General features: G+C 42.9%; 1 protein-coding gene across 1 annotated transcript in view; it reads left to right on the top strand.

Annotated features, from left to right (window-relative positions):
- Positions 1–23792, top strand: part of LOC127437087 (N-acetyl-beta-glucosaminyl-glycoprotein 4-beta-N-acetylgalactosaminyltransferase 1-like) — a 234162-nt gene that overhangs the window by 90581 nt on the left and 119789 nt on the right. The window contains exon 3 of the mRNA XM_051691739.1: positions 16447–16548. Within this exon, the coding sequence (XP_051547699.1) occupies positions 16447–16548 (102 nt within the window). The remainder of the gene's footprint in view (positions 1–16446; positions 16549–23792) is intronic.

The following is a 23792-nucleotide window of genomic DNA, read 5'->3' as shown; positions in this document are numbered from 1 at the left end:
TTTTGCATTATGTTTAGGGATGAACCTGTCGGCCACTGATTTTTATTGGCCAGTAATTGACCAAATAAAAATCAAATTCATCAAAAAAATAAAAATAAATATTAATTACATCAGTTTATTTTTTCTGTGTGTAATATACAGAAACACGGTAAAATCTGTAAAAGTGAAGCAAATATGAATTTGTAATGTTACATCGTGAAATTTAAAAGAAACTCTTTTGTTTAGAACTGGGAAAAACTGTACGAAATGATTCAATCCATAATCAGTGGATCTTTATTTATTTATTTATTTTGCTAGAACAATAAAATAGTTTTTATATATCTTTTTGAGGGAAAATGTGCTTATTTTTCACATAATAATGCTACAATGCAAAAAACCTTAATGACCTCATGAAATCAAAATGAGAGTTTTCTAGCTTGTAGTCCTTGTCTTTTAGCTTTCAAGCCATCTAATTAGGGATGATATGGTTATCACGGTTCAGTTCGATATACGATATGAGGTTTACGATTTGATATTATCTTGATTCGATATAATAACACTTAAATGACAAAGTATGGTAGAATTCTTTTGCGCAAAATGTACATTATAATTACTCATCAAAATAATGTTTTTTAATACACAAATTAAATGCTCAAAGTTTAAATAATAGATTTTCACATATACCTTTCTCTATAAAAAAAAGATAAACAAATAAGCCTTCAAAAATAGTGGACTGCATTCAGGCTGATCAGGTGCAGAACAAGCAATAGAACTGAACAGAACCTGTCCCAAAAAAGTATGTGAAAGTGTATATTTATTTTTTAATCATTTCTTTGTCTTGGGAGACCTGGGTAGCTTAGCAAGTAAAGACGCTGACTACCACACTGGAGTCGCAAGTTCAAATCCAGGGCGTGCTGAGTGACACCTGTCAGGCTTCCTAAGCAACTAATTGGCCCGGTTGCTAGGTTGGGTAGAGTCATGTTGGGTTAACCTCCTCGTGGTCATTACAATGTGGTTCTTGCTCTCGGTGGGGCGTGTGGTGAGTTGTGCATGGATGCCGCAGAGAATAGCGTGAAGCCTCCACACGCGCTAGGTCTCCACGGTAATGCGCTCAACAAGCAATGTGATAAGATGCACGGATTGACGGTCTCAGAAGCGGAGGCAACTGAGACTCGTCCTCCGCCACCTGGATTGAGGCGAGTCACTACACTATCATTTGGACTTAGAGCGCATTGGGAATTGGGCATTCCAAATAGAGGAGAACCCCCCCCCCCCCAAATAATAATAATAATTTGTTTGTCTTGATTATTATGATCACATTTTAACTTTTTAAAAATATAAAAATTCTACTTTCTATCAATTAATATTATTTCTTGAAATGATATATATATAATAATGATATGAGCTGTCAGTGTATGAAATAATGTGTTTAATTTACAAGTAATATCATTACGTTTACATTCATTTGTATAACAAGCACTATAATGGTACTGTATCTCACAGACTCGCACAGGTGTTTCAGTTCATTCATTAAAGAGAGAAAAGTCTAGTTTTTTAGCGCATCTGTGCTATTTGTTATTATTTATATTTAAATGTATATTTCTTTCTACTTTTTTTATCTGACTGAAAAGAACGGAAAGGATGTTAAAAGACACATTATTTAATGAAAGTGGAGTGCAGGATCTCATCTTTGATGGATACACATTACACGGATGAAATGGTCTATTTTAATCTCAAGCACTTTTCAACAAAACAAGGCGATTTTCCAGGTATTCCAGTACTTACATTTTTAAGAGCTAAAGCCAGGCTCTTTAAGCACTTCAAGGACCTTGTGTGAACCCTGTAAACAGTGTAGAAAAAAAGCGAAGCAGGGGTAAAATCAAGCGATAGAGAGATTATGATGTTTGACGGGTCATTTCATTTATGATCACATGGACAGAAAACAATGTTTCAAATTTTGAAATATTGAGTTTTGCCTTGATATGGTACGTAATTTTTTTGGTTCGCGATATATTGAAATTCAATATATCCTCCCATCCCTACATCTTATGACAGCGTACTTTTAAACTTTACTATTAGTATATACTTTATATGCCTCTGAAATTTACATTCTTTACGGACCAAAACTTCCATACTGCACTACACAGTTTTTATTTCAAATCAAATGCTTTCTTAGAATGAAAATTTCCCTTCCCCAATAACCACCTGCAACTGAACAACAAGCAGCACAACATGGTTTATGGCTGTGACGTTACTAAAGGCTATTAGGTATTTTCCAAAAAAGTCCTTAATATGTCCCACCCAAACTTCTTGTTTCAATAGGAAATACGTCAACACAGGAAAGAAAAACATTTTTATGAAGCAATTTCATTTTAATGGTCCTAAAAATAGACCTCATTTTATTTAATTAAAACATAATTTCATTTCTTTCTTTTGATTTTGATGTTTTGATGTTCTTCACAGATTAGCTAGAAAAAAAGGAAGATAAATCGGTAGGAGAAATGAATATGAGTGTCGGGCAAAACAAATTTGTGGAATAGGAATTGCGATAAAATGCTTTGAAATAGAGGACGAGAGACATTTGGCCCAAAAACACTGCTGTCCGGAGGGTGGGTGAATTACAGGAAAGATAATTTGCAGGACACACCAGGATTTCGTGCTCTCTCTCTCTCTCTCTTTCTCACACACATACACAGACGAAGGCATGAGCTTGCAGCTCAGCAGAAATGTCACAGGCAGCGATGGGGTGGCGGCCATAAGCCTATTAGAGAGTTAATAAATCAGGGCCAGGGCTGTGCCAGGAGCCAGCATTGAGCCTGGCTTTATGAACATTGAACAGATTATGGCCATTGAGTTTCATTTTGGCTGCATTCATATCGATGGAGCGAATTAGAAAAACATTGACCAGAGGCTTGATTTCATTTTGGCCACTTCCACAGAATGGTTTGTTTATCCGATCGCCACCTGTGAAATGCTGAAGAGTCATATTACAGCCTCAATTCTTTTCAAACCCAAAAGTGTATTTCCATTTGCTTGTTTTCAACATTGTTAATCGACAGAAGACCACAAAAATGCTTTCTATAGAGCTTACGTTATATATTTAACCTGAAATATTCTTTGAATAAAACGGCAAAATTCTGGTCCCATTTTAGTTGCTGAATTGTCATATCAGCCATCCAGTAATTACTCTGATTTAAGTTTCACAAGTCTTCAGTGGACACAGGGGCGGGGTTATGATTTCTGAGGCTCCAAGCAACTTTCCAGCCGGGGTCCCCCTTTTGATGTACAACTGGGAGAAACTACATAAAAGTGATTTTATATCATAATTTAAAAATAATTTTTAACAGCCATTGTAGCCAAATACATTCAACATGTTTAATGAAATTAAAATCTAGATAATGATGAAAAAAAAAAAACACTAAATGAACACAAGGAAGAATGGTATTTAATTTATAATATAATTAAGATAATTTATATGTTCAATACAGTAATATTAAAAACAATATTTACCTACATACTGTATATTTTTAGAATTTTTTTTGTAAATGAAATAGGGTGTACAAAAACTACAACTTTACACAGTAATATTTTGGAACAGATATGAATATTATTTATTATTGTACAGTCAAGCTTATTATTATAATATGACTCTGAATTATTAATATTTTGAGGATTTGTTTTATACAATAGTTATATATTTCTGCCGTATTTACTTCCTCTTCACCTGGAGCATTGATAGTGGCCTGCAGTGTCTGTGTTTCACAGTTTACAATGTTCCTCTACAGATCTGGTGAAATGCTGTCAACTGCATTTCTGTGATACTGTTTTGGGTTTTTAGATTTGTGTAATAGCTTTAAGCGGAAGTCTAATTAGAAGTCTGAAGAAAATTAGAAGTCTGTTTTTTCCATCCTGCTCCCACATGTTTCTATCCCATACCCGAAACACCCCCTCTGAATTTTACTCCATGTTCTCCCACTCTTTACCCGCAGAGATTTTCTTCTCGACCACTCCCATTCCCACAACCTGGCATTTGTTTTCCACATAGGGCAAAAGCCTTTCAAATAATCAACAAGTGTACACAAAGACTGTTTTATTTTTCTGTTATTGCTATTATCTGTTATTTTCTGTTATTGCTATGACACGATGCCCATCTGACTTGCCTGACGTTCTTTACTCTTTAGTTTCTTAACTCGAAATTGAACATTTTCTAGTCCGTGCTACACATCCTTTGATGACACGGTGTACCCACGCTTTGCTCTGCCATGCTTCATTCTTCTAAAGTCCCGTTGATTACATGCCTGCTCTAAATATCGGATAATTTGATGCATGTGCTGTGTGCACATTTATTTTACGTTGTTATTTATTTATATTTATGTTTTTGGTTTCATTAATTAATAAAATAAAAACTGATATCGACATCCAATTTTTCAGGCTATTCTCTGACCGCCCGCTCCCGTCCACATCTCATGGAAGTACCGTCCGCTCCTGCCTTCAACTCGAAAATTTATTCCCACGCCGCAAGGAATCTAATCGGGTTCTGCGGGAATGCAGACCTCTAGTTCAAATGTTTGAAATTGGACAAATGGGTGAACCTGCAGCACTTTGCCTTCCGTTCGGGGTCCCGCGCAATTGCGTGGTTTGCCTAGTAGTTACCACCACTACTGAGTGGACATACAGTAACACAGTCACAAATCTTGGTTCATTCTGAGTCAGACATTACGTAATGAATGACTGACTGATTCACTCTCTATTCACTGTTTTGTGGTGTAGATTTAAAAGAAACGACTCATAAGACTCGGGCTACCGGGGGTTAGCCAGTCCAGATGGTGCCCTGGCCTAAATCGGGCGTCGAGGATGCACGCCCTGCGCTGAGTTGCTTAATCAGCGGGAGGGAGATAAGGGAAGAGTCGGGGACACCAGAGAGAGAGAGAGAGAGAGACGCACACGAAGTCGAATGTGTGTGCGTCAGTGTTTTATGTTGCTGTGTTTTCAGTTTGATGTTGTGTTGTAATTAAAGTTCATTCAACGTGGATTCAGCTTCCGCTTCCTCCTTTCCCAGACGAACAGAGATCCGTTACACCTGTGTTTTATGTTGTAGATTCAAAAGAACTAACTCATGAGACTTATTTGTTGGGGATTTGGACTTCTCTAGTCTAGCTGAATGTTTCACACTGTAAATTCAAAAGAACAGACTCATTTGTCGGGGAATCGGACTATACTGGTCGTGCTGTCTGTTTTGCGCTGTAGTTTGAAAAGAACCGACTCATTTGTTGGGGAATCAGTCTTCTCTGGTCACGCTATTGATTCAAAAGAACTGACTCAAGATTCATTTTTTACACTGTAGTTTGAAAAGAACTGACTCATTTGTTGGGGAATTAGGCTATACTGGTCGCGCTGTATGTTTCGTGCTGTATATTCAAAAGTACCGGCTCATAAGAGTAATTCATTCAGGAATCGGTCTACACTAGTCACACTGTATGTTTCACACTGTAGATTCAAAAGAACCCGGCTCGTAAGAGTCATTTGTTTGAAAATCAGACTACACTGGTCATGATGCATGTATTGTGGTGTAGATTTAAAAGAACTAGTTCATAAGAGTCATTTGTTCGGAAAAAAAACAAATAATCATTTGGTTTCAGTCTTTATTTATTTATTTTTTAATGGAACCAGTTCTGAATAAAAGTGGTCCTCGGTTCCCAACCCCAGTGTTTAAGCAGACCGAAAGGCAACCAAATTTGGATTCGGACAAACTGGCCATGTGTGTACCAGCTGTGAAAAGAACATTTGCATCTGTTCATTAGCCAAATCCATCACAACACACTGGAGGCTTTCTGGCTTTTTTGAAGAGCACGTTTAAATCTGAGCCTGTCTGATTTTGAACATTTCCTAATTATTAGTGACAGCAGTGATGTGACAGCCTGTGTGGATCAGAGCTTTCTCATATGACTGTGTATGTCAGATCTGTCGTCCTCTGTCTCCTGCTGGCCTGTCACTCTCCTCAACGTTACACATCCCTGACTGATGCCAGATCATCAGCGTGAGGCATAAGAGCTGGTGTGAGATTTGCACCTGCTGTTAGTACAGTCATTATATATATATATATATATATATATATATATATATATATATATATATATATATATATATATAGATTTGTTCTGTAAAGGTGCAGTATTCATTAATGTGGTATGAATTACAAAAAAGCGAAGTGCATATGCAACTACATTGCTACACTAGGGTTTTACGGGGGCCAAACATAAGATCTTGACCAATCGCGGTGGAATACAAGAAACTTTTCATATTCATATAAACTTTTCATTAATAAAGAGGAGTTGGAGGAATTCATTTGAGAAAATAGGACATCCTCAGGGTCTTTTTGATCATGTGACTGCTAGTACCAATGAGTTTCACAACTTCTTTTTCCTTTTATTTTTGCTGCTCCCTTTGATGGCTTTTACCACTCAGGGCTTCAATGTGTCTTATACTTGTAAGCCATATTGATTCAATAATCTTTAACAGAAGTCTGTCTTGATGAGAATAGTATGAGAAAAGTGTATTCTAACAATCTGTGCATGTAAATATAATTTCACCATATGTTCACGAACCAAGGTTGTTTTTGAAAAATAAAAGCATAATGGAAACTTCCAAGTATTCATAAAAATAACTTCAGAAAAAGACTTGTAGAATATTTCTTGATGCTAAAGTCATGGTATTGGGTGGAGGTCTTTGAGAGGGTGGTAAATAACAACTATTATGGCCTCACACTTACGTTTCATAGCCAGGCGTTAATTTTTTTCTATGGCTTTGCCAGCCCTTCATATGATTTTCCCAGCCTTCTGGCCAGCAAGTGTGTGTCAAGTGTTGCAGGAGTTTTTTTTCTTCGCTATGTGGGAATTTACAGATCAGAATTCACCAAACTTGAATTTTTGTACACAGCAATTTATTTTTTTAGTTTTTTCCGTAACCGATCCCCTGCGATCATTTGTGCATAAATCGAAATGAATGAAACGTGTTCGCTAGCCCCTTTAGAGAACATGATACATTTCCTTTTTTGTTTGTTTGTTTGAAATCATAGCATAAGCCGATTTTTATAAACATAGTATTGTCACTGTTTGGCTCGTTTGGTCAGATGAATACATTAACCTTGCACGTATCATTTCAACACCTCTCTGTTTTCTTCTCTAGCTTGTATTTATAGTTCATCAGAGCAGAGATGAAGATGACTGATGAAACACATCACTCAGGTCATTATCCTCCACGATACAGGGCAGGGAAAATTAAAATTTGATTTGTGGGGGGCTGTGTTTTGTCGTTCTGCTGGATAACTGGATGTGAAAAATGTGCCCCGGTCTCCTTCTCATAGACCGAGCCTGTTTACCCCTGAACAAGGAGAATTAATTAACCTCATTAATATTCTGTGCTCGTACCTCCAGACACTCCCTGGTGTCTAGGGCCCATCTCAGGACTTGTTTCATGTTTGCCCATTTGTCTTTGGATTAGATCATACTTGAGATTTACATTACATTATATTAACATTACATTGATGTATTTGGCAGACACTTTTATCCAAAGCGACTTACAGTGTACTTATTACAGGGACAATCTCCCTGGAGCAACCTGGAGTTAAGTGCCTTGCAGGCACAATGGTCACAATGGTGGTGGCTGTGGGGATCAAACCGGCAACCTTCTGCTTACCAGTTCTGTGCTTTAGCCCACTACGCCGCCACCACCACTCCAATAATATATGAGGCTACAAAAATAATAATAATAAAAAAAAAAGAATAAAAAGACCAGTCATAGATACAGTAAGTCAAGTTCTAGCCTCAAGCTTTAGTTTGAAGAATTCTCTTGTAAAAATTATCTGTTGCAGTTCCCTATCTGCCACTCACTCGACGTTGTGTCAATGTTGTGACACTAGGGGTCACTCTTGGGAGCCCGAGACACCTCTGGTCTTTGATAAAAGGCCAATGAAAATTGGCGAGTGGTATTTGCATGCCACTCCCCCGGACATACGGGTATAAAAGGAGCTGGTATGCAACCACTCATTCAGATTTTCTCTTTGGAGCTGAACGGTCATGCTCATTGAGCTGAATATTACTGTTCATTCACCTCTGCTGGATCTGACGGCGCATTTCAGCAGCTTCTCCCTCCTCTGCACTGGAGAACGCCCCTGGGCGCTTCGGCAGAAAAATAAGAGAGTATATTTTCTGAAAGAGCTTTTCCTCCTCTAAAAGAATATATATTTCTCTAAAAGAGCAGCACACACAGAATGTATTTTTAAAGACGCGTCTTTTTAAAGATGCCTTTCCGATTGTGTGTTTTTCCTGGTTGCGGTCGTTATCTCTCAACTTCGGATGGTCATGATCGCTGTCTTTCGTGTCTGGCCGCGACCCACACGGAGGCAGCGTTTGTGAATGGTTCATGTTCTCACTGCGAGAACATGACCATGGCAACGTTGCGGTCGCGGCTTGCTTTTGTAAGAAAGCAAGCCACCCTAGCGGCTCCCCCGACTCGGTCCTTCTACCTGCAGGTATGAGGCCAGCGCGGCTAGCACTGGGGGCGATTTGGGGACCCCAATGGGATCGTCTCCGCCGGGCATCCCCCCGCGGACCTCCCGTTCCCCAGCACGCTCGTCTGCCCCAATCAGGCTTCCAGATGAGTTCGCCGGCCCATCTCACGGCGAGTCTGGCTTCTTGTTCGGAGCCTGCGAAGATGATGAGCTCTCAAGCGCAGCATCAGAGAAACCTCTGCTGAGCTTCCCCTTTCGGGGACGATTGCCCAGTCACAGGCCGATGCCGAAATGACGGACATGCTTTCCCGGGCGGCCACGAGCGTCGGGTAAGAGTGGAACCCTCCGCTCTCCCCTGAACCCTCGCAGCTTGATGATTGGTTCAAAGCAGCCACGCCCCGCTCCAGTGCCATTCTTCCCGGAAGTGCATGAGGAGCTGACGAAGTCGTGGGAGGCACCTTTTACTGCCCAGCCCTGATTCCACAGTTCCCCCGCTCTCACTACCCTCGATGGCGGGGCGGCCAGGGGCTATACGGCGATTCCCCCGGTGGATAAGGCACTCGTGGTGCACCTATGCCCGCAGAGCGCCGCCACCTGGCGCGGACGCTCTAAGCTCCCGTCCAAGCCCTGTAGGCTCACGTCGTCCCTGACAGCTAAAGCCTACAGCGCTGCTGGACAAGCTGCCTCTGCCCTGCACGCCATGGCTCTCCTGCAGGTCCACCAAACTTTTCACAACACACATCGTTTCAAAGCAGCTTTACAGGAAATCATGCTTTAACAAAAATGAAACTGTAATATCTATAATGTCTTACAGTGATCATTGTGTAGTTTGATTAAATATAATTGTAAAATGTGTATAGAAATAATTAAATAATAATTGTATTTAGAACCCCAGTGAGCAAGCTGAAGATGACTGTGGTAAGGAACACAAAACTCCATAAGATGTTGGTTAATGGAGAAAAATAACCTTGGGAGAAACCAGGCCCACTGTGGGGCCAGTTCACCTCTGGCTAACATCATGAATATAATGCCAATATTGGTTATTTGTGTGCAGTGCAAGTCATGGTTTTACATTTGTAAATTAAGTAAGCATTAAGTTCCAGTGTTTTAAAAATAAAACTTTAATGAACTTTAAGATGAATGACTAATGTCTTTGAAGTTCATCCTGGATTAACTGCAGAAGTTCACATAGATGCATTGTCCTTTGATAGTTGGCTGATGAAGGCTTTTGATAGTCTGTGTATTCCATTTCAAGAGTGTAGTCCATCAATAGACAAAGGTGATGCAAGCAGAGATAAATGATGACCCTGCAGGGGATTTCGGTGAGGTTCGGTGGGGTCCATCCTAAGTCCAAGGTTCAGGCAGTGGCATATTAAGTATCCGATGTCTTACAGTTGGAGTTGGCATCAGTTAATCCTCTGAAGTCAAAAAACTGAAGTGATGTCTGGCTAGCACCGGCTGTAGTTTGTTGTCATCTCTCAGCGACACGTAGCAGTGGAGTCCGACACCAAGCAGGAACGGAGCTGGATCCGGCCGGCTCTGGTAACCTCAGAATATGAATCCCAGGTTCAGACATGGAAACAAATAGAATAATATTAGTGTAGATGCCATTACATTTTTTTTTACAGTGTTTTAGATCATGATGGATGTTTCTGGTTCCAGCAGACCTAACTAAAGCAGCCTAATTGTGAGTTGATGGATAAATTAGGTGTATGCCTTGCTAAATAGATGAGTCTTTAGTCCAGACTTAAACTGAGTGAGTGTGTCTGCATCCTGAACAGTGTTAGGGAGACTATTCCATAGTTTAGGAGCCAAGTATGAAAAAGATCTACCTCCTTTTGTGGATTTTTATATTCTAGGAACAATTAACAGGCCAGAATTTTGTGACTGTAATGAACGTGATGGAATATAGCGTGTCAGAAGGTCATGTAAGTACTGTAGAGTTAGACCATTCAAAGATTTGAATGTAGTTAACAGAATTTTAAAATTAATACGATATTTAACAGGTAGCCAATGTAACAACGATAAAATTGGGCTAATATGATCATATTTCTTAGTTCTAGTCAGCACTCTGGCAGCTGCATTTTGAACCAATTGAAGTTTATTTATTGAACTTGCTGGACATCCTCCCAGTAATGCATCACAATAATATAGTCTTGAGGTCATGAATGCATTAATTCGTTTTTCGGCATCAGCAACAGAGAGCATGTGTCATAATTTAGCAATATTTATCAGGTGGAAGAATGCTGTTCTACAAACATTGGAAATGTGATTTTCAAAGGACAGATTGGTATCAAATAAACTCAGAAAAAAATAAATGTCCTCTCAATTTCAACTGCTTTTATTTTCAGCAAACTTAACATGTGTAAATATTTGTTTGAACATAAAAAGATTCAACAACTAAGACATAAACTGAACAAGTTTCACAGACATGTGACTTACAGAAATGGAATAATGTGTCCCTGAACAAAGGGGGGGTCAAAATCAAAAGTAACAGTCAGTATCTGGTGTGGCCACCAGCTGCATTAAGTACTGCAGTGCATCTCCTCATGGATTGCACCAGATTTGCCAGTTCTTGCTGTGAGATGTTACCCCACTCTTCCACCAAGGCACTTGCAAGTTCCCAGACATTTCTGGGGGGAATGGCCCAAGCCCTCACCCTCCGATCCAACAGGTCCCAGACGTGCTCAGTGGGATTGAGATCCAGGCTCTTCGCTGGCCATGGCAGAACACTGACATTCCTGTCTTGCAGGAAATCACACACAGAATGAGCAGTTTGGCTGGTGGCATTGTCATGCTGGAGGATCATGTCAGGATGAGCCTGCAGGAAGGGTACCACATGAGGAAGGAGGATATCTTCCCTGTAACGCACAGCATTGAGATTGCCTGCAATGACAACAAGCTCAGTCCGATGATGTTGTGACACACTGCCCCAGACCATGACGGACCCTTCACCTCCAAATCAATCCCGCTTCAGAGTACAGGCCTCGGTGTAACGCTCATTCCTTCGACAATAAGTGAGTCCGACCATCACCCCTGGTGAGACAAAACCACGACTCGTCAGTGAAGAGCACTTTTTGCCAGTCCTGTCTGTTCCAGCAAAGGTGGGTTTGTGCCCATAGGCGATGTTGTTGCCGGTGATGTCTGGTAAGGACCTGCCTTACCACAGGCCTACAAGCCCTCAGTCCAGCAACTCTCAGCCTATTGCAGACAGCCTGATGGAGGATTTTGTGTCCCTGGTGTAACTCGGGCAGTTGTTGTTGCCTTCCTGTACCTGTCCCGCAGGTGTGATATTCGGATGTACTGATCCTGTGCAGGTGTTGTTACACGTGGTCTGTCACTGCGAGGATGATCAGCTGTCCCTCCTGTCTCCCTGTAGTGCTGTCTTAGGCATCTCACAGTACGGACATTGCATTTTATTGCCCTGGCCACATCTGCAGTCCTCATGCCTCCATGCAGCATGCCTAAGGCACGTTCACGCAGATGATCAGGGACCCTGGGCATCTTTCTTTTGGTGTTTGTCAGAGTCAGTAGAAAGATCTCTTTAGTGTCCTAAGTTTTTATAACTGTGACCTTAATTGCCTACCATCTGTAAGCTGTTAGTGTCTTAACCATTCCACAGGTGCATGTTCATCAATTGTTTATGGTTCATTGAACAAGCATGGAAAACATTGTTTATACCGTTTACAATAAAGATCTGTAAAGTTATTTGGATTTTTACAAAATTATCTTTAAAATACAGTGTCCTGAAAAAGGGACATTTCTTTTTTTGCTGAGTTTATAACACCTAAGTTCTTTGCTGAAGAAGACGACATAACAGTACATCCATCGAGAGTCAAATTATATTTTAGTGGCTTATTTTTAGTGGTTTTTGGTCCAATCATTAGTAACTCTGTTTTGTCGGAATTGAGTAGAAGGAAATTTCTGTCCATCCAATCACTGATTTCATTGATTCACTCTGCTAATTTGGAGATCTGAGAATTTTCATTAGGTTTAGAAGAAATATAAAGTTGAGTATCGTCAGCATAACTGTGGAAACTTATTCCATGATTCCTGATAATATCTCCCAGGGGAAGCATGTATAAGTAGAAAAGCAGAGGTTCTAAATCTGATCCCTGTGGCACTCCATACTTAACTTTTGTTTGATTTGACAATTCCTCATTTACACATACAAAGTGGTAGCAGTCTGATAAATAGGACCCTAAACCATGCTAATGCAAGTCCACTAATGCCAACATAATTCTCCAGCCTATTCAAGAGAATGTCGTGATCTATCGTGTCGAAGGCAGCACTAAGATCTAAAAGCACTAGAAGAGAAATGCAGCCGCGATCAGATGATAAGAGCAAGTCATTTGTGACAGTCATTTGTAATTTGTGCAGTCTCTGTACTGTGATGAGGCCTAAATCCTGACTGAAATTGTTCATATATTCCATTTCTCTGTAGAAATGAACAGAGTTGGGAGGACACTACCCTTTCTAGTATTTTCGAAATAAATTATAGATTTGAAATCAGTCTGTAATTAGCCAGTTCTCCGGGATCAAGCTGTGGCTTCTTAATAAGCGGTTTGATAACTGCCATTTTAAAGTTTCTTGGGACATGTCCTAAGGATAGCGAGGAGTTAATAATATTAAGAAGAGGTTCTGAGATTACTGGGAATACCTCTTTTAAGAGCTTAGGTGGTATTGGATCTAACATTTTGATTTTTTGATAAGTTTTGTTAGCTCTTCATGACCTATGACAGTGAAGGATTGAAGTTGCTCGTGAGCAAAATTATGAGACTGTTTTCTGAGGTACTGTGACAGATGATTGCATAGTTCCAATTTTATTTCGGATTATTTTATCAGTAAAGAAATTCATGAAGTTATTGCTATTGTACTGCGACGGAATATCTGGTTCTGTTGAGGCTTTATTCCTAACCAATTTAGCCACAGTACTGAATAAACACCTAGGATTGTTGTGGTTATTTTCTATGAGTTTGCTAAAATATGCTGACCTGGCAGCTTTTAGTGCCTGTTTGTAGCTACAGACACTATCCTTCCATGCACCGCGAAATACCTCTAATTTGTATTCTTCCACTTGCACTCCATTTTCCGAGCTGCTCTCTTGAGAGATTCATACGTTTTAAAGCCTTAAAATGAAATCATATTTCCCTATTTTATTATTTTATTTATATTTTTGCAATTAAATATGTAAAAATGTCTTAGAAATAAGGTGTATGAGGCACACATGCACCTTAAGAAATATGACAATTTATATGATAATTAATCGTGAAAGCCCTAAAAGAGAAAATTTATCGTCATAATCGCAATTATTTGTTTGACAATTAATCATCAGCCAAATTTCATCATTGTGACAGCCCTATGTACGTGGTAAACTAACATTTAGGTCTGGCTCTATTCTGGAACAGAACACTCACTTTTCATGATCCATTCGATTCCCAAAGCATAAAATCAAGTCCCACCCTATTTTTTTCACGCTTAATGTTTCAATCATAATTATGCCGTATTACGGAATTAAAATCAGTTGCAATGCAATTACATGTTGACTTGTAGCAAACAAAAGCTCAAAATGAAGGAGACCACGGTTGACTTCCTGTTCCTGTTCCTGTTATTATTTTATTTTTATTTTCATGATAATTATTTTCATGTTTTGACTGATAACTGATAATTGGCTGATATTATACATTTTTTAATATACTGAAATCTGCTGCAGGACATGAAAGAAGAAAATGGCATATAGTCTGTTATTTACAATCCAATATTAATGAATATCAATATAAACCGATTACAATTCATTAAAAACCTATAATGTTGGCCAATAACCACTATGGTGCCAGTATTTTGTGCATCCCTAAATGTGTACTGCACATTTTGAAAAATGTTGTAGGTCATCCAGGTATTCTATGCAACTATGCACAATATATACATACTAGGCTTATATACTGCAGAAAAAAGTAAGAGTAGGGTGGGAGTTTGCTATTGCAAATAGAGCCAGTCTTTCTAGATGGCCCCTGTCATATGGGACTGATAATAACTAAATATATTAAGTCCTTTATTACTGTGAATACTCTGTGACAGTATTGAATTTAAGCCACTCCTAATCAGGGTTTGTGATGCTTCGGTGCAATTTTCAATTAGCTCTGAACACTGACATGTGTCACATGACTGTAGACTGAGATTAATATGAAGAGGACTGAACTGAGAGCAGAAGAATGGCAGTCTGTGTCCCTGCTGATGGCATCCTGTCAGGCTTACTTAAGGAAAGCTAGTGTATGTCTTAAGCCCAGTCGCATGACGGGATATTGACACTCTTTACTGCTATTGCCCACTATAGGCATACTGCTCTATATATTAGTATTATTGCCAACAATTTAATCAGAGTAAAGATAATGGGCTTTATTTTCGGGACCGCGCTAGGTGCAGCGCAACACAAAACGACCGTGTGCTACATCTTGTCCAATTTTCATGCGAGCATTAATCCTAAGTTCCATTTTTTGCCAGAGCAAAGTGTAAGTGGGCGTGGGTGGGAGTATTTGCGCAATCTGTGGGTGTATGGTATGTTAGTGAAGTGGCTCAATATGCAATTTGCTATTTTCCTGACATGTAGGTCATTGCGCTAAGACATTTCAGGAGCATGTTTGTTTTCAGCACAAAGTCTCAATTAAGTTCCCACATTTGCAGTTTGGAGATTCTACCAGCAGGTGGTAATAAATATCATGTCCAAACATGAACATCAAATAATGTCCCTGACAATCACAGTTGTAGCTGTCTTATGAAACAGAAATTTATGAGATTTGTGTTAAACTTTCTAGAGGTCATGGTTTCTTTTTCATTTATTATTATTTTTATATTTATGATCTATTTTATTTTGGTATTTTTTTCACCTGTTGTCTTAGAGCGATTTTTAAGTCAAAATGTTTGGATTTTGGTTATATATGATTTTTTGGACCACTTTGTTTTTTTGTTTTGTTTGAATTGTAATTTGAATTTCGAAATATTTTTGGTTGAATTTTTTCCTGTTTAAATAAATGAATTTAATTTGAAAGCAACTGTCATAGAAATATGTCTGACATTCAACAAGGACCTAGTTGATGCACAGATAAACGTATAATCCATATTTCTAGTCTTCTAATTCATTGCATACAGTCCATTTACACTACCAACTTCTTATGAATATGCCGTTTCTGTTTATATTGCTGGTGCTTTAGGGAATGGACTATATAATAGGATGTAGATGGTACAATAACCGGAGAAGATCCTCCCAATATGAAATAGCACTTGACTCAGCTTTGCACGCACAAATTTGCCAAACCCACTTGCGCCTAGACTCAGCGCATGCCTGCATGAAAATACCAAAACTTCATGGCCATGCTCATCATTTTTGCTGTATTATGGAAAAAATACTGTATTACAGTGATTTTACAAAGACACAGTGATTTAAATAAGCATCAAATTAAATGCAGTACATTACAACAAATACTGTACTTGGTGTGTGGATACTTTACCATTCAAATAAAACATCAATGTTTTCCTCACATTACAGTAATGAGAATATGATTTTATTTTTATATTTATTTTATTTTCTGGGGGGGTTAATTGTGACTCGGACATGATTTGGACAGGATTTTTATGATTCACCTAAACAAAGTATTTCAAAATATTTCAGACAGATGGGATATTATGTGCTAAAAATATTTTTATATTAAAATATTTTTAGAGTGTTTTAGTTGATAACAGAAGACCTAGCTGTCACATTTTCTCATCCTTGAAAGCAACAAAAATAAAATGCTTCCTCCTCAATTGCATGCTATACTTGAGTTTTCTGTGTGTTTTTGATTGGCTAGACTATAATTTAGCCTGGCTACATGTAGTTGTGATGAATACAGTAAAAGTACTAAGACATGTTATGGAAATGCATAACAAGTCTCTCTCCCTCTGTCTGTCTGTTCATCCTTTAGCAGGAAGATGAGCCCAGTGCTGGCACCGTTCGTGATAGAGATCAAGCTCAAATCCGCAAGTTCCTCTCACAGAAGTACAAAAAGCTGCCATGGAAACCAGAGGTACAGTATAGGCATAACACATATCATTTTATTTCTGTAATTCTGTGTTTGACAATGACTCATTCTCATTATTTAGCGTTAGTCTTTAGCTGTAAAGGTTCTTAATGAGAAGTTCTCAAGCCCCTTTATCAAACCTATAGCTCTTCAGTGCATGTTTACATGGAACATTTTCTGTAACATTCAATTATGTGCAACGAACAGACTGCAGAGTGTATTACTGTCGTTGCTGAGCAGAAAACAGAGTTATAAAATATGCCTGGATTTAGCACACAATTTCAGGACTAAGTTACAGTGCTCATTAAAATTCAAATTCTGAGCATGGTTGTTGTATTATTAGTGAGTTATAGAAATATGCTTTTTGTCAGCAAAAAGTTTCAGAAGGGGCAAATTATTGTGTTTCAGAATTAGTGTTTCAGAAGGGGCAAATTATTGGCCTGCATCAAGCAAAGAAAACAACTAAGGAGATTTCTGAAAAAGAACTGTCCAGCGCATTATTAAAACCTGGAAGGATAGTGGGGAACCGTCAGCTTTGCTGCAGAAATGTGGTCTGAAAAGAATCTTGAATGATCTTGATCGGAGATCACTAAAAATTTTGGTGAAGTCACATCATAAAAAATCAACAGTAGAACTCACGGCTACATTTAATATTGAAATGAAGAGCATTTCCACACACACAATACAATGAGAACTTACAGGATTGGGACTAAACAGCTGTTGTTAGTGAGGCTAATTGGAAAGAATGTCTTCAGTTTGCTAGGGAGCATAAAGATTGGACTGTGGAGCAATGGAAAAAGGTCATGTGGTCTGATGAGTCCAGATTTACCCTATTCCAAAGCGATAGGCACATCAGGTTAAGAAGGGAAGCACATGAAGCGATGCACCCATCATGCATAGTGCCCACTGTACAAGACTCTTGAGGCAGTGTTATGATCTGGGGTTGCTTCAATTGGTCAGGTCTAGGCTCAGCAAAAGAAGACTTTAAGGAGTGGTTCGACTCTCCCATCATCCATACAAGATCTCGGCCAAAAATTAATGCACCTCTGGATGGAAATAAATGTTGTGACATTGCATAAGGCTGTTGAAACAATACCACGACAAATGGTATCAAATCAAAAGCCGGTAATCAAAGCTAAAGGTGGTCCAACTAAATATTAGAGTATGCAACTCTATGCAATTTTTTTGGCCATGCAGTGTATTAAAGGAATAATTAACCAAAAAAAGTTAAATTTGGTGGCAAGGGGTTGGCCGTGGCCACCATGGATCAAAGCCTGGCCACCCCATTGGCAACCCCACTTGCATTTGCCATTTTGGTCATTTTTTGACTTTTTTAGAGGTGGAACTGTCTCTGTACAACCACAACACACAGGAGACTCCATTTTTGTATCCACGCACCTCCACTTTTTAGACCAACAACCAATGCAAGTAATTTTTCATTGAAAAGTTTTTTTCTCTAAAGCTTGAACTTTACTGAGCTTTGTTAGACTTATGCTTTAAAACATTTAAAAAAAGACTGTCATTGGGGTGAGTAAAATCAACAATATATATCAAGTTAATATTAAAATGAAGATATATTCTTTGAAAACATTTTTGCTTCCCAGGTAAGTTTATTTTGTTTTAAAGGATGTTTAGGTATTTATATGAATAGTGAAATTGAGCAGTATGATCAGAGTTAATTTAGGTTTACTATAAAATTAAAACCAGGATCAAAATCATGGTTTAATGCAACCCTGAATATGTGTAACATTCTGGCAGGCTGAAGACACGAACAGACAGAGACGAAGTAGCGGAAGTGTGAACCCAAGTGCATTTTATCTACAGTGCTGGTAACGGAACATGAAACCAAAACAAATAAATGAATTGACCTGACTAGACATGGAAACAGTAACAACCAACAATCCTCGACAAGGGACTATAGCAAACAAGAGGGCTTAAACTGACAAGGGAAATGCATGACAAAGACAACCAATGACAAAACTAATAACAAGATAACAAGACTACTAAAACACAAACCAAAAAAAAGAAAAAAGACAAGACTGATAAAGAGTTAACAAGACAAACCAATGAGAACAAGACACATGAATATGAGGGAAACAGGATCACATGACTAGACAAGGAAAACACAGAACTTCAAACAAAAAGTCTTAAATCCAGCTAGCGACCTCTAGTGGCCCAAGTTTAACAGAGCCTCCCATCTAAGGAGCGGCTCCTGAAGCACCTAAACACATAAATAAACAAAAATAGTTTGTGGTGGAGCCGGTGGAGGACCCAGAAACAGGCGTAGACCAGGGTGGAGCTGGTGACCAGGGGAGTGGCTTCAATAAGGGAGCGCGGTTCGGAGGCCAGGGAGGTGGCACTAGGAAAGGAGCGGGGTCTGGAGGCCTGGGATGTGGCTCCAGGAAGGGAGCAAGATCCAGCAGATTTGGGTGATGGCTCCAGAAAAGGGGTGGGGTCCGGAGGCCAGGGAGGTTACTCCAGGAAGGGAGCAGGATCCAGCAGTTTGAGTGGCAACTCCAGAAAGGGGGCAGAGTCCAATGGAGTCTCAGGAAGTGGAGCCACAGGGAATGGAGAAGTAGTAGGTGGAGGATCAGGGAGCAGAGCCAGATGCTCAGGGGCGGAGACGCAGGAGGTGGAGGCTCAGGGGGCGGAGCAACTGGAGGCAAGGACTCAGAGGTTATGGCATCATGGGACTCAAAGTTTTCAGGGTTCAGAACGGCTGTGGAATCTCTAAGCCACTAGGGGACTCAGAGAGCAAGGCACTAGGGGACTCAGAGAACTCAGAGGCCAGGAAAACTGAGGATTCAAGGAGCGGAGCCATGGAAGACTCGTCGACAGCCTCGGGGGACTGGACAGCCTCGTCGGCAGCCACCGTGTTCAGGAGTGCTGGCAGTGACTGGGAAACGGCCTCCGTAGCCGTGGGCACTGGCAGTGACGGGAACTCAGGCCCCTAACTGCCCCTACTGGGTTCATCTTTGGTCGAGTATTCAGTAACATTCTGGCAGGCTGAAGACACGAACAGACGGAGACGAAGTAGCTTAAGTGTGAACCCAAGTGCAGTTTATTTACAGTGTTAGTAATGGAACATGAAACCAAAACAAAACAAATATAAACGACTTGACTTGGCCTGACCTGACCTGACTAGACTAGACTAGACATGGAAACAGAGTTACAACCAACAATACTCGACAAGGGGCTATAGCAAAACAAGAGGGCTTAAATACACTGACAAGGGAAGCACATGACAAAGACAACCAATGACAAGACTAAACTAATAACAAGATAACAAGACTACTAAAACTTGAACCAATAAAGCAAGCCACCCCAGCAGCTCCCCGCCTCGGTCCTTCTACCTACTGGTATGAGGTCAGCACGGCTAGCACTGGGGGCAATTTGGGGACCTCAATGGGATCGTCTCCGCCGGTTATCCCCCCGCGGACCTCCCATTCCCCAGCATGCTCGTCTGCCCCAATCGGGCTTCCGGATGAGTTCGCCGGCTCGTCGCACGGTGAGTCTGGCTTCTTGCTCGGAGCCCGCAAAGATGATGAGCTCTCGAGCGCAGCATCGGAGAGCGGGCTTGTCCAGTCGGACGCAGAAGCCTCAGCTGGGCTTCCCCCTTCGTGGACGATTGGCCAGTCACAGGCCGATGCCGAAATGACGGACATGCTTTCCCGGGCGGCCGCAAGCATCGGGCTAGAGTGGAACCCTCCGCTCTCCCCTGAACCCTCGCGGCTTGATGATTGGTTTCTGGGCTCGCGGCGCCCCTCAAAACAGCCGCGCCCCGCTCCAGTGCCATTCTTCCCGGAAGTGCATGAGGAGCTGATGAAGTCATGGGAGGCACCTTTCACTGCCCGGCCCCGACTCCGCAGTTCCCCCACTCTCACTACCCTCAATGGTGGGGCGGCCAGGGGCTATACGGCGATTCCCCTGGTGGATAAGGCGCTCACGGTGCACTTATGCCCGCAGAGCGCCGCCACCTGGCGCGGACGCTCTAAGCTCCCGTCCAAGCCCTGTAGGCTCATGTCATCCCTGACGGCTAAAGCCTACTGTGCTGCTGGACAAGCCGCCTCTGCCCTGCACGCCATGGCTCTCCTGCAGGTCCACCAAGCCAAGGCGCTGAAAGAACTGCACGAGGGTAGTTCCGCCCCAGATTTGATGCAGGAACTGCGCTCGGTGACCAACCTCGCCCTCTGGGCGACGACCACACTAGTGGTCCAGGAACACCACCTGTGGCTCAACCTGGTCGAGATGGGTGATGCCGACAAGACACGGTTCCTTGCTGCCCCCATTTCCCAGGCGGGCCTATTCGGCGACACGGTTGAGGACTTTGCCCAGCAGTTCTTGACGGTGAAGCAGCAGACGGAAGCAATCAAGCACATCCTGCCCCGGCGCGGCTAAAGATCCTGCGCCCCATCTGCTCGTCGCCAAGGGCGTCCCCCTGTGGTGACTGCACTGGCTCCGCCGTAGCCCGCCCCTTCGGCCTGGCCCCAGCGTGGAGCCCACCGCAGGAAGCCGACGCCACCCGTCTCACAGCCGGTGCAGAAGAACCCACGGAGGTCCTTGAAGCGCCCCTGAGACAGGCAACCCAGGGACGAGGGAACCCACTCACGTGGAGCTGGTAGGAAGACCACTCCATCCCCTGGTGGAGGGCCGGGTGGAAAATCTTTTGTTGCCTTTTTGTTTGATTTCGCCGCACACCCAAATGGCTGCAGTACCCAACAGTTCAGCAAAAGAGCGGATTCCTTCCTCTCTGGGTCACATACCTGGTGTGTACGGTCGTCACCACGACTACCGTCCACAGGCTTTTTCTTGCAGGATTGGCGCTCCAGCGGTGCCCTTTCCGCCCCTGAGTGCCCAGCTGTGGCACACAGCCGCCCCCGATTTCGGCCTGTCCCTGTCTCCTCATGTCTTTACGAAGATCACAGAGGCTGCCCTTGCCCCATTAAGGGAGGTAGGCATTCGCATTCTCAACTATCTCGACGACTGGCTAATCCTAGCTCACTCTCGAGACGTGTTATGCGCACACAGGGACCTGGTGCTCTCACACCTCAGCCAACTAGGACTTCGGGTCAACTGGGAAAAGAGCAAGCTCCTCCCAGTTCAGAGCATCTCTTTTCTTGGTTTGGAGTTGAACCCAGTCTCCTTGACGGCGCGCCTTACGAACGAGCGCGCCCAGTCGGTGCTGGCCTGTTTGAAGGCGTTCAAGTAGGGAACAGCGGTTCCACTGAAACTTTTTCAGAGGCTCCTGGGGCATATGACATCCTCGGCGGTGGCCACCCCGCTCGGGTTGATGCATATGAGGCCGCTTCAACACTGGCTCCAGACTCGAGTCCCGAGATGGGCATGGTGCCACGGGACACACCGTGTGGCCATTATGTCAATCTGTCATCGTCTTTTCAGCCCTTGGACCGACCTCTCGTTTCTACGAGCAGGTGTTCCCCTAGAACTGGTCTCCAGGCACGTCGTGGTCACGACAGATGCCTCCAAAACGGACTTTGGCACTGTTTGCAATGGGCACGCAGCCACCAGCCTCTGGACGGGTCCGCGACTGCATTGGCACATCAACTGCCTCGAGTTACTGGCAATTCTGCTCGTCCTGCGGAGGTTCTGGCCATTGATCCAGGGTAAGCACGTGTTAGTTCGGACGGACAGCACGGCAGCGGTAGAATATGTCCACCGCCAAGGCGGTCTGCGCTCTCGCTGTATGTCACAACTCGCCCGCCGTCTCCTCCTCCGGAGTCGGCAGCACCTCAAGTTGCTGCGAGCCACTCACATCCCGGGCAACCTCAACACTACAGCGGACGCGCTGTCATGGCAGGTTTCCCTCAGGGGAGAGTGGAGACTCCACCCTCAGGTGGTCCAGCTGATTTGGAGTCGATTCGGACGGGCACAGGTGGACCTGTTCGCCTCCCAAGAATCCTCCCATTGCCCGCTCTGGTACGCCCTCACCTAGGCTCCCCATAGATGCGCTGGCACACAGCTGGCCCCCCGGACTACGCAAATATGCATTTCCCCTGGTGAGCCTGCTTGTACAGACTCTGTGCAAGGTCAGGGAGGATGAGGAGCAGGTCGTCCTGGTAGCACCCTACTGGCCCACCCAGACGTGGTTCTCAGACCCCACGCTCCTCGCGACAGCTCCCCCCTGGCGAATTCCCCTGAGGAAGGACCTTCTTTCTCAGGGACGGGGGACCCTCTGGCACCCGCTCCCAGACCTCTGGAATCTCCATGTCTGGTCCCTGGATGGGACGTGGAAGACCTAAGTGGTCTACCACCCACGGTGGTAGACACGATCACTCAGTCTAGGGCCCCCTCTACGAGGCGCCTGTATGCCTTTAAGTGGCGTCTATTCGCTAAGTGGTGTTCTTCCTGACACGAAGACCCCCAGAGATGCGCAGTCGGATCAGTGCTTTCCTTCCTGCAGGAGAGGCTGGAAGGGAGGCTGTCCCCTTCCACCTTGAAGGTGTACGCTGCTGCCATAGCAACACACCACGATGCAGTTGACGGTAAGTCCTTAGGGAAGCACGACCTGATCATCAGGTTCCTAAGAGGCGCCAGGAGGCTGAATCCCTCCAGACCGCTCCTCGTTCCCTCATGGGATCTCTCCGTAGTTCTTCAGGGTCTACAGAGAGCCCCCTTTGAGCCTTTGCAGTCAGCCGAGCTTAAGGCACTCTCCTTGAAGACTGCCCTCCTGACTGCACTCACTTCCATCAAGAGGGTAGGTGACCTGCAAGCGTTCTCTGTCAGCGAAACGTACCTGGAGTTCGGTCCGGGTTATTCTCACATGATCCTGAGACCCCAACCGGGCTATGTGCCCAAGGTTCCCACCACCCCTTTTAGGGACCAGGTGGTGAACCTGCAAGCGCTGCCTCAGGAGGAGGCAAACCCAGCCCTGTCGTTGCTGTGTCCGGTGCGCGCTTTACGCATCTATTTGGATCGCACGCAGAGCTTTAGAGTCTCTGAGCAGCTCTTTGTCTGCTTTGGTGTACAGCGGAAAGGAAGCGCTGTCTCCAAGCAGAGGATCGCCCACTGGCTCATTGATGCCATAACTATGGCATATCTCGCCCAAAACATGCCGTCCCCAGTACGGCTATGAGCCCATTCTACCCGTGGTGTAGCGGCTTCTTGGGCCCTGGCCAGAGGTGCCTCTCTAACAGACATTTCCTGAGCAGCGGGCTGGGCAACACCCAACACCTTTGCAAGATTCTACAACCTCCGGGTGGAACCGGTTTTGTCCCAGGTAGCACGCAACA

This window comes from Myxocyprinus asiaticus, chromosome 48 (assembly GCF_019703515.2).
Source record: "Myxocyprinus asiaticus isolate MX2 ecotype Aquarium Trade chromosome 48, UBuf_Myxa_2, whole genome shotgun sequence".
Lineage (NCBI taxonomy): Eukaryota > Metazoa > Chordata > Actinopteri > Cypriniformes > Catostomidae > Myxocyprinus > Myxocyprinus asiaticus.
Note: the sequence above shows the minus strand (reverse complement) of the source record. Positions and strands in the feature narration are given on the sequence as shown.